The 11,444-nt window shown below is 40.7% G+C and overlaps 1 protein-coding gene across 1 annotated transcript; it reads left to right on the top strand.

Annotated features, from left to right (window-relative positions):
• The first annotated feature begins 4,090 nt into the window (after positions 1 to 4,090).
• LOC113019740 (nuclear factor 7, ovary-like) lies at positions 4,091 to 5,522 on the top strand. Its single transcript, XM_026163560.1, has one exon. The coding sequence runs from the start codon at positions 4,106 to 4,108 to the stop codon at positions 5,453 to 5,455; it is 1,350 nt and encodes a 449-aa protein (XP_026019345.1). The 5' UTR covers positions 4,091 to 4,105; the 3' UTR covers positions 5,456 to 5,522.
• The last annotated feature ends 5,922 nt before the right edge of the window (positions 5,523 to 11,444 follow it).

The following is an 11,444-nucleotide window of genomic DNA, read 5'->3' as shown; positions in this document are numbered from 1 at the left end:
ACCTGAAAAAAATTCACCTGCAAAAAATTCACCTGAAAAAAATTCACCTGAAAAAATTCACCTGCAAAAATTCAACTGCAAAAGTGATGAACTTGAATGACCCAAGCCAGAGCAATCAGCACTAGATCGAGTCGAGTGGCTCTCAGCCAATTAAATTACGCTGTTTGATCACACGACACCGTTAGCCAGCAGTGTGTCTCCTAAAAGAGAGCTGTTTATAGGTCAGTGATTAAGTTTTTCTCCTAAATAGAGATCATTACAGAACGCCTAGTCCTACTTAAAATCCCATTTATTATTATTATTATTATTAACTGCTGATTAAAAAATTATTTTTAAATTTACTATGTAATATCTTTGGCCTTACACTTTAACACAAAACAAGACATATGCATTTGTTATCTTTTGAAAACAATAGTATGTGAGTGAGTGACCGATGCTTATGAAAATCCACATACCCACCCATTCATTGATTTGTTCCTCCAACATTAAACACGTCCATTAACCAGATGTGAGCTGAGGAGTCATAGGATAAATTCTGAAGATAAATAGATCATCTCAGCTAAACTGGCAAAGAGGTTTACTTCCTGCAACCTTGAGAGATCTCCGCTCATCCTCCCTCATTTATAAAACAGTCTGCAGCACCTATAGAAACATAGAGAAAACCTAGACTGGAACACTGGTCTGACTGGAGTCAACACTCGACTAAGTAAAAGAAAAAAGAAGAAGAGAAATGGCTTGATGTATATAAATAAATATATAAATAAATATTATATTTATATATATATATATATATATATATATATATATATATATATATATATATATATATATATATATATATATATATATATATATACATATTAGGGGTGCAACGATACACAAAATTCACGGTTCGGTTCGGTTCGATACTTTGGTGTCACGGTTCGATATATTAAAATTATAAATATATATTTTAACTCGAAAGTACAGTTTTTAAATTTAACCCTAACCCTTGTGCGTGTTTTTTATTTTGACAGCGAATGCGCACCTGCGGACCACTTATGTGAACCCCTGGTTATATAGCTCATCATATCTCAGCCACAGAAATTATTTTGTCCATGAAACCATAAAGCTGCACTTTCTTTTTGCCTTATAGTCTGATTTGTCATAACTTTTCCGTTTTGTGGTAAGCTTTTCTTTGGCTGTCACTTCTTCACCCTGACCTGTCTTATTTGGCTCAGCAGAACTGAAATATATATCCAGCTGCTTTTACACACGCACTCACATAAGCTCAGCGATTCTCTGTGCGATCAACCTCTCACATGTTTAAGCTTGCTGCGGGAGATTTCACTTGTCATGTTTGCATAGTAAGCTAACGATTAAAAAGACAATGTCAGAGGAATTGGTGCACAAATTATCATCACTCACAGATCAGTGCTGTCGCTCTCTATACACAGTTCGCACGATTGCAAAGTGAAAGCAAAAAAACAAGCGCAAATTCAAACACGATTTCAATATGTCACATATTGACAGTGGCTCACCGATGCCAATGACATAATTACCCAGCTACATTTCCGAAAGAATGCAAAAGCATTGACATATATTTTTCCTTCCTACAATAGGCCGACGGGCAGGGCAGAGATAGATTTTGGTAGCCCGGCTGGAAAAAATCGCTAGCCCCGGGACGTCGGGCTAGCGATATTGCGAGCCCTGTATCTGATTGAGGAATCACTCATCTTTGGAAAAGAGAGTTTATTACAGAGAAATGGCTCTTTCCAAAATAAAAGCAGTACTATACGCTTCTTCTGGGCTATATTCTCAGCAGCATATTAAACATATATAAGGAGAATCATGTGCTAACAGCTGTCTAAATGACTCGGCTAAAGTTAGTAGCATGCTTGCTTTTTTTTGTCTGCTTCCACTTGTCTTTGCACTAGGATGATGTCGGCGTAAATGTGCAGTCATATTCGTTGTGTTCCCACTAGTGCTGTCAGGTTAATCTCGTTGAAATGACGTTAACGCCACAACACGACAAATCTCCGTTAACGAGCTACCGCCGATCGCCCCGTGCATGGGGCTAGACGGCGTCAACACGTTAACGAGCTAACTGCGCTAACACACTAGTTCCCACCCATGTAATTGAGCATTGCATGGCACATCCAACATACTGTTTTACTTTAGTCCATGACTTGCTTACCTTCAGGGTCATACGTCACATGAAAACCAAAATAATTCCAAACGCCAGATCTGAATGAGGTTGGGGGAGGTCCATGTTGCAAGGAGAGCTTAACTTCTGTCTCGCTAGCTTGCCCTGCGCTCTTCCTTCTGACTATGCTGTCTGTGTTGAGCGCTCAGTGGATCTGCGCTTGACAGTGCAGCCTAGGAGGAGTAGTCGAACGCAGATTCACTGAGCGCTCAACACAGACAGCATCGTCAGAAGGAAAGTTGATAAAATAAATTACAAATTTTGTATTGTTCGATACATATGCGTACCGAACCGAAAGCACTGTATCGAACGGTTCAATATCGATACGAATATCGTTGCACCCCTATGCCTTATGTATGAATTCTGGTTGTGCTTACTGACCTCGAACCCATTTTAGCTGCAGAAATCTGTTAAAAATGTTTTAGTACAACTTTGGTAAGCCGCACTGCTTGATGGATTGTCAGAGCATTATGGCTGCCGTAGTGAGGAGCTTCGCGGAGTAATCTGGGTCCAAAACTCCATCTGTTTCAGGTCCCAAAGTCAAACGAACACTGAGAGTTAAAAACGGTCTAAATTCTTTCATCTTTAATAAAATGATCAGCGTTGCTGCTTTACCAGGTGTAACAATTAAGTTTAACATCCAGGCATCCATGAAAACAGAAGTTGTTAAATTTAACGGAGTTACAAGTTAACAGGAAGTTAGCTCGCTAGTTTCCACCTAAACATTTCATACCATGTTCTGACTGAGAGATTTTTGAAACTAATTCAAACGTACAGCTCTGCTGCCACTTCCAGCGTAAACAAAGACAGAAAACTAAACAGCAGTGGCGTTTGCAGGGTTACTGAAGTTGGACTACCTGGTATATAATGTTGTGCTACGTGATTGCTAGCGACACAGCTATGTTAGCATAACATTAGTAAAGTGAAGCTGGAGGATGAACGCCAACTTTCTTTTCCACTCGATAAAAGTTAACGTGAGGGATTCAAGTGGTCAGGAACAAATGCAATTGCATAGCAGGATGCTATACACGGGCCAAACTTCAGTCAGGAGAACAACTGAGATTATTCATCCATAATACGAGGTTAGTTATTAATATACTGCAACAACATGTACAACAACAGCACTGCAAGAGAATTCAACATTAATGAATCAAAAAATATTTTATATCAGCAGCATGTTTTCTCAAACTGCTGCATCACAGCTTTCATGCTCTGACCTGCATGTGAAATGAGATAAACGCTCTTTATTAGTAACTTTTACAACTTCTGGCAGGTTAATGTCTGAACTTTGGAGTGAAACACACCCTTAGTTACAGGAAATAACACCACTGTCTGTAACAAAGTGAATCCACCTTAACACCACCTGTGTGTGTGTGACTGCATTACACTCCCACTGCTGGGAACCTGAACAAGAACCAGAACAAAGTCTAAAATAGAAGCTGACAAACAGCTGCACCACCGAGTGACACTTTATTTTATAAACTTCACAACAGGTTTCATGTTGTGACCTGTGGAGGTGAAAAGACACAAAACCTGTTTTACAGCTTTTGAGCTGCAGGCAGGATTGAAACACACCTTAGTTAAAAGTCAAACAGCAACATTTTCTCCTCCCCTCACGTCACTCAAATGTGACAAACCAGGAAAAAGGAAGTTCCTCCTCCTCAGTAAAGAGAGACGCACAGACGATCAGACTGAGCTCAGACCAAACTAGCAGCTTCCTCTGAGTGAGTCCAGCTACAGGAGAGAAAAGTGGAAAACTCCGACACTGCTGCTTCAAGCTGCTGACGCTCCACACACTGAATGTGAGTTTGAGCAAAAACACGACTCAAAGCAAGTTTCAGTGAAGGTGGTAGAGGAGGGAGGGGAGCCAGGACTGACTGTACTTCCTGTCTGCTGTTTTCAGCTTCACTCACAGACTCAATGGCTTCCAGATCAGAGGAGGATCTCTGCTGTCCGGTCTGTCAGGAGGTCTTCAGAGATCCTGTTATTCTGTCATGTAGCCACAGCTTCTGTAAAGACTGTCTGAAGAGATGGTGGAGAGAGAGACCAACACACGAGTGTCCAGTTTGTAAGAGAAGATCTTCAAAGAATGATCCACCTTTAAATCTGGCTTTAAAGAACCTGTGTGAGTCGTTCTTACAGGAGAGAGATCAGAGAGCTTCAGAGGATCTCTGCAGTCTGCACTCTGAGAAACTCAAACTCTTCTGTCTGGACCATCAGCAGCCAGTGTGTGTCGTCTGCAGAGACTCAGAAAAACACACCAATCACAGATTCAGACCCATCGATGAAGCTGCACAACAACACAAGAAGGAACTTCAGGAAACTCTGGAGCCCTTAAAGAAGAAGTTAAAGGTTTGTGAAGAAGTTCAAGTGAAGTTTGATCAAACAGCAGAACACATTAAGGTCCAGGCCCGACACACAGAGAGGCAGATTAAGGAGCAGTTTAAGAAGCTTCAGCAGTTTCTAGCAGAGGAAGAGGAGGCCAGGCTGGCTGCACTGAGGGAGGAAGAGGAGCAGAAGAGTGGGATGATGGAGGAGAAGATGGAGGCTCTGAGCAGAGAGATAGCAGCTCTTTCAGACACAGTCAGAGCCACAGAGGAGGAGCTGAGAGCTGAAGACGTCTCATTCCTGCACAACTACAAGGCTGCAGTGGAAAGAGTCCAGCGCTGCCCCCTGCTGGATGATCCACAGCTGCCCTCAGGAGCTCTGATAGACCAGGCCAAACACCTGGGCAACCTGACCTTCAACATCTGGAACAACATGAAGGACATGGTCTCCTACACTCCTCTCATTCTGGACCCAAACACTGCTCATCCAAAACTCATCCTGTCTGAAGATCTGACCAGTGTGAGACGAGGAGGAGAGAAGCAGCAGCTTCCTGATAATCCAGAGAGGTTTAATTTTTACTGCTCTGTCCTGGGCTCTGAGGGCTTTAACTCAGGGACTCACAGCTGGGATGTTGAAGTTGGAGACAGTACAGGGTGGGAACTGGGTGTGTTAGCAGAGTCTGTGCAGAGGAAGGGAGACAACCTGTCTGGATTATGGAGAATATTGTTCTATAAAGATAAATACTACACACACTCACCATCAGCAGAATCTGCTCTCTCAGTCCAGCAGAAGCTCCAGAGGATCAGAGTGAATCTGGACTGGAACAGAGGAAAGCTGTCGTTCTCTGATCCTGATACTAACACACACATACACACCTTCACACACACTTTCACTCACAGGATGTTTCCATACATTAACACTGGACAGACGATGATGAAGTGAAGGTGTGTCCGTTGAAGGTGTCAGTGTCAGTGCAGCAGATGAGTTGAGGATGATGATGTTTCTAATGTTGTTTCCTGTCAGTGAGTTGAAGCTGTTAAACTGCAGCTGTCCTCCTGCTGCCTCGTTGTTCCAAAGCTCTTTGTTTCTCTTTTAGTTTCACTCTTTCTTTCTGTTTCTGCTGTCCACCTTTTCACATGGAAAATCATTTCACTGTTTCTCACTGAATGACTCCCCAAACTAGATTTGAAATTCTATAAAGTTTCTAATCATTACAAGTGATTCATGTTTCTATTTGATGTGTAAATGGAGATGATTTAGTTTGCTGGGATATGGACTGACATGTGTTGAATGGGAGGAGCAGTTTGTTGTTGTCTTCTTGTCTGTTTATGACAACAATAAATATGTTGTTGAAACAATGATTCATGTTTAACTCCATATATGAAATGTTTCTGATCTTTGAATTCTGTTTGATTAAAGACTTTCTTCATGACACAAATGAGATTTCAGTGTATTAATAGAACTAAATAAGCTCAGAGTTGAAAGGCTGGAGTATTATGTACGTGCTTCACTGTCAGGATCTTCAGGGGGATTCAAAGGGAAACATCAAACTGCTGTAATGAGATAAACTAGTTGGGCTGAACACACTTATCTGTAGTTTGTCTCCATCCAGGATCATCAGAATATAATGAACATGTGTGAAGAGCCACAAAATGCTGCTGCCCTCTCAGCATGATGAGCTCCAGCCTTTGTTAGCAGGACAACAGGAAACATGAGACAACTTTCAGAGACAGTAACCAACTGTGGCCACAAGATGGCAGCAGCTGATCTGAGATCCTTTATTGGACAGAAGGACTCTGCTCTGTGACGTCATCAGAGAGACGGCCTTCACTTTGATAGATCTGACGTCATGTCTGCACTGCGATGATGAAAGCTGATAAACACATTGTTATTGATCCATGAAATCACCTCTGTCCTCTCAAGTGTAGCTGTTTACAGAGCTGAAGAAGTCCTTCATCATCAAAACAGACAAACATGTATTTCCTGTATTAAGTGACGTCATCCTCACTCTGACCTCTTACATACATTCTGTTCAGTTTTCCTGCTGTAAGAAATAAACTGTGTGAAAATAGAAATGCAGGGAAACATCCATTAAGTGAACAAAGTCCAAAGAAATAAACTTGGACTGTTTTTTGAAGCCTAAATAAAATGTGAATAAACTTTATAGATACATTTGAAACCAGCTACTCTGTGACTTTACACACTCACACAGTAATAGAGCTGATTCCTGATTGGAGCAGCACAGAGTTAGACTTCTTCTCTGGCTGTGGATTGGTTCGTCAGGATTTCCCCCTTTACAGGTTTAAAAACAATCTCTGTTTTTACATTTTTTGACCTCCTTCTTGTGTCTAAAGGTGAAGCAGCACCAGCCTCCTCTGATCCTCATGTTGTAGCTCTGTGTGTCCAGCAGGGGGCAGAACACCTCCAAACTGTGCCAGCAGCTCTCACTGTGAGCTCAGACGTTTGTGGACACTCAGTTTGTTTGAACATAGTAAATAATCAGAGCTTCTCAGGCTGTTTATGGGGACACCACCTGCCCGAGGGTGTACTGTGTCAGAGAGGTGGTGTATGGTGCTGGGTGTAGTCTCTCTGCTGGTTCACAGTTTTTACTGAGGAGCTGTGTTCATGTCAGGAAGGTTTCGTCTGATCACTGTGGTGCAGTTTGGTTTACTCTGTTTCTGAGTGTTTGTAGGATCAGTCTCTGCAGGTCACCTGATACCTGGCAGTGAAGTGTTTATGAATCAGCTCCGTCAGATTTAATCCAACAGAATAACATGTAAAACACTCCAGGGCTTTTACTCTGAAACTTTCTCCAGAGCTGTCTGGAGTTTTCTTACATTAAAATATTCTGGGATTACCAGACTGTCCACATCATGTGTCCTACCAAAACTTTCATCCACAAATATACCCTGACATTAAACCCAAATAGATCTGAGAGCGAGTCATTAGTATCAGTACTGTGTGTGTGTGTGTGTGTGTGTGTGTGTGTGTGTGTGTGTGTGTGTGAGAGAGATATTCAGGTAACATACTGGGTTACTGCACATGCTCACACCTTTTCAGCACAACAGGTGCAGTTTGGTGTTTTACTGCCTCCTGCTGGAACAATGATGGCAGCTCTCAAGACTTTATTGGTTATTGTCATCTCGTGTTACACAGCCTGAAACGAAATACTGTTCCTCAGCAGCCTCTACAGTGCAATAACCAATATATTTTAAAAAGAATAAATACAGTTTAAAGGGAATAAGTTTAAAAAAGAGCAGCAAAAAAGGCATAAATAGCTTAAAATCTAAGTTCTAAAAAAACCTCCAGTTTTTATTAATATTTTATTATTTAACAACAGATGGAAATTAGCCTTTGGCTATAAATCTTTTTTTTTACATTTATGTTCATTAACATGCACTGTCCTAAATAAATAAATAATAAATAAAAATAAATCAAATTATTATAAACTAAAAATATTTTTTACGTGATAAACGACTTCAGTACTTCGTCCATGACCTCCTGAAGGTAAAGGGCCCAAAGAGCCAATCAGCAGCTCTGAAACAGGAAATATGACTCATGGAGAAGTTCACAACAGTTTCAGCTGCCAGTTGTACTCATCACCATGGAGACTGTCTCCATGGTGGAGGCAGAGTGACAACAGCAGTGCACAATTGTGCACGTGCGCAGCTTAGAGGGAACATTGCTGATGGGCCTTCTTGACCAGGCTGTAGGTGTTAATTGACAGATTCTCAGAGATGTGGGTCCAGGGGCGGAGCGTGGGGGTGGCTTACTGGGCTTAAGCCCTGGTTGTTTTGTCAGAAGCCCGGGGTATTTTGGAGTGCAATTTTTTCATAGTTAGATGCCTGGCTGACAACTGTATAAAACAAAAAGTACACACAATATTCGAAGCACATAGTGCACACTGTGGGAATTTACAACTGTGCATGAATCCCCCCTGATATTGGTATGATCTGAGCTCAGGCACTAAGCGACTGAGCGAGGGGGCGGGGCAGCTGCTGCCTGTGAATGCGCTGTTGGAGAAACGGAGCCAGCCATACTAAGGAGAGCTTAAGTTTGACCAGGTACCAAAGCAAATCATTCGTACCGTACAAATAATGTAAATATGACGGTGCATCACGAAAGATTGATATCAAACTGATCACTTGACCAATATGACGTTACTTGCTCTTCGAGTGAATCAACAAATGGCGAAATGAAAACTGGACAAATGCTATTTTTTTTAGAGAGTCTTACCTTACCTGTGTTTATTTCATATTTTCAGTTCTTACCCTCCCCGACTAAATCGGTTTCAGTTATGTACTGAAATATAAGAATGGACATTCGAGGGTTCTTTCAAAGAAAAAACTCAGGTAAATGTTATTTTATATATTATGTTTTGTATGTTGTTCAGTATATTTCTATGCAAAACAAGAGGAACTTCAATACACAGCAGTATATTCACAGTTTAAACCAGATATTTACATACACTTTAGGGAGAAAACATAAAACATTTTTACTGTACAACATCAATTTAGAGTAAACTTTTGTTTTAGATAAATATTGAAATATATTTTGAATTAGTTAAATGTCAGAATAAAGAGAGACAGAGCTGTCTATTTTTTAGCACTTTCATTAAATTTAGGAGTACATATACACTAAGTTTAGTGTTAATTAATAAGAAAACTCCAGACGATTCCATTCCATTCCACGAGAGGGAGAGAGAGAATGAGGACAGAACAGAGAAGGAACAAGAGCAGGTGAGACACACATGTTAGTCAAATGGTTGTTTACCAAAAGTATCACCGTATCATAGGTACTCATGTATCTCGTACCTAGTGTTTCTTTTTAGGTTTGTTATTTTTCAAATTCTATATTTATTAAGTTATGCAGGCTTGTTTGCACAACAAGGCTAAATAATTATATAAACTTTTCTCAATCTAAATAGTGGACTTTGGTAGAATTAAAAAATAAGTGTAGTGCAGGTCTATGATGATTTTTAGTGCTACTATCATCTAGTTCTGATTCTGGTTCTGTTTTGATTAAATCCTCAGTAGTCCTGATTTTGAACTCTTGTAGTCCTGTTTTAATTCCGGATCAGTTCTGGGTCGGTTGAATTGGGGTTTAGTCCTCGTGTCTTGATACAGCCCTGATTTTGTTCTGCCTTGCTGCTTAATTAAAGAACTAGTTTAAGGTGTCCTGCACATGTGATATATATTTTTCCCTATATGAAGTCATTCTTTTTTGAACAAAACTCAAAACAGAGCCTATTAATCTTTCAGTCATTTCTACACCCCCCCCCCCCCCAAAAAAAAAGAGAAAAAAAATCCCACATGCATACTACCCTTTAGGGCTAAGCCCCGGGTGTTTCAAATGTCTGGCTCCGCCTCTGTGTGGGTCCCCAAGAACTTAAGCTGGAGACTCGTTCAACAGCTGTGCTATTTATGTAGTAATATCAGGGAAAATCCTCATGTTTATCAGAATCAGAATCAGTATATGTGCAGACACATACAGGGAATTTGGTTCCAGTAGATGGTGGCTCTCAAGCACAGCAATGTAAATCTCACACACACACAAGTGTCTATATATACACATTACACATACATACACAAAGCTGTGTAAACCAACTATAAATAACGAATCTAAACTTATATACATAAAATACAGAAATGAATGAGGTGGAATGAATACTACAAAATGTACATAAGGTGCTGCTGCAGTCTGGCAGTGGGAGCAGTGTGACAGGTCAACTGTTAAGAAGGGAGATGGCGAGGGGAAAGAAACTGTTCCTGTGTCGGGTGGTCCTGGTCTGCAGGGTTTATGCACCGTTTTGTGTATTAGAGCATTCTTCCAGTGAAGGAGTTTAGGCTTGAGGTGAAGAGAAAGATGATGATGTCGAAACAACATAACAATACAACAAAGGTACCTCAAGGCATTTTTTATTGTTAGGTAAACCTGAGAGGCGAGTTACACCCTGGACAGGTCTGCAGTCTGTCACAGGGCTAGCACAGGGAGATGGACAACCGTTCAAACTCACATCTACACCAATGGGAAATTTAGAATCATCAATTAAGGTAACCTGGATTGGACTCTCCCTTATTTGTGTTAAGAAAAATCCTACATTAGTACCAAGAGAGTGTTGGCCAATAGAAAGATGAAACCAAAAAAACAATTAAGCAGCTGAGTGATGTGTTATCAGTAACACTGTGTGTGACAGACTCAGGGCTTGCTTTGCTGAGACTTGTCTTTAACATAGATTACCACATTATGTTTACACAGTATGTTTTACTTCCTGCAGGGTCTCCTTCACAATAAAAGCTGTTTTGCATCAATTTGGATTGCAACACCTTTATTTTGAAACCAGGAGAGGAAGTTTTATAGACATGACTGCTACCATGTGGCTACCTACCTGTGGAGGAAAGCAGTGAGCCTCTACAAAAGCCAGTGTCATGCAGGCCAAGAACCAAACATCCTTGATTGAAAATGACTCACCCGTTATTTGATTTGATATACCTTTATTAGTCCCACAAGGGGAAATTTCATTATTGACCCAGACGTCCAAGAAAGGCAACTTCCATCTGAGGAGGCTGGTTGTGATAGATGGCGAGCCAACCACTTTGAGGACGATCCACCCCAAAGGAGATACACACCCACACACTCATACATTCCAATTACACTCAGAAGGACCTTTAAAGTTGCCGACTTAACTCTAAATTCTTAAAGGGCCCCAATGAGTACTTTTATTTTGTTTAAGGGTGCACACTATTTTATTTTATACTTTTGCTGTACAAATTGGACAAATATCTGTTATACCTTGTAACAATACAAGCTGCCATCACCAGTGTGTGAATGTGTGTGCGTATGACTGGTTGTGTAAAGCGCTTTGGGGTCCTTAGGGACTAAAAAAGTGCTATATAAATACAGGCCATTTATCATTTTAGAACAGAGGATA

This window comes from Astatotilapia calliptera, chromosome 3 (assembly GCF_900246225.1).
Source record: "Astatotilapia calliptera chromosome 3, fAstCal1.2, whole genome shotgun sequence".
Lineage (NCBI taxonomy): Eukaryota > Metazoa > Chordata > Actinopteri > Cichliformes > Cichlidae > Astatotilapia > Astatotilapia calliptera.
Note: the sequence above shows the minus strand (reverse complement) of the source record. Positions and strands in the feature narration are given on the sequence as shown.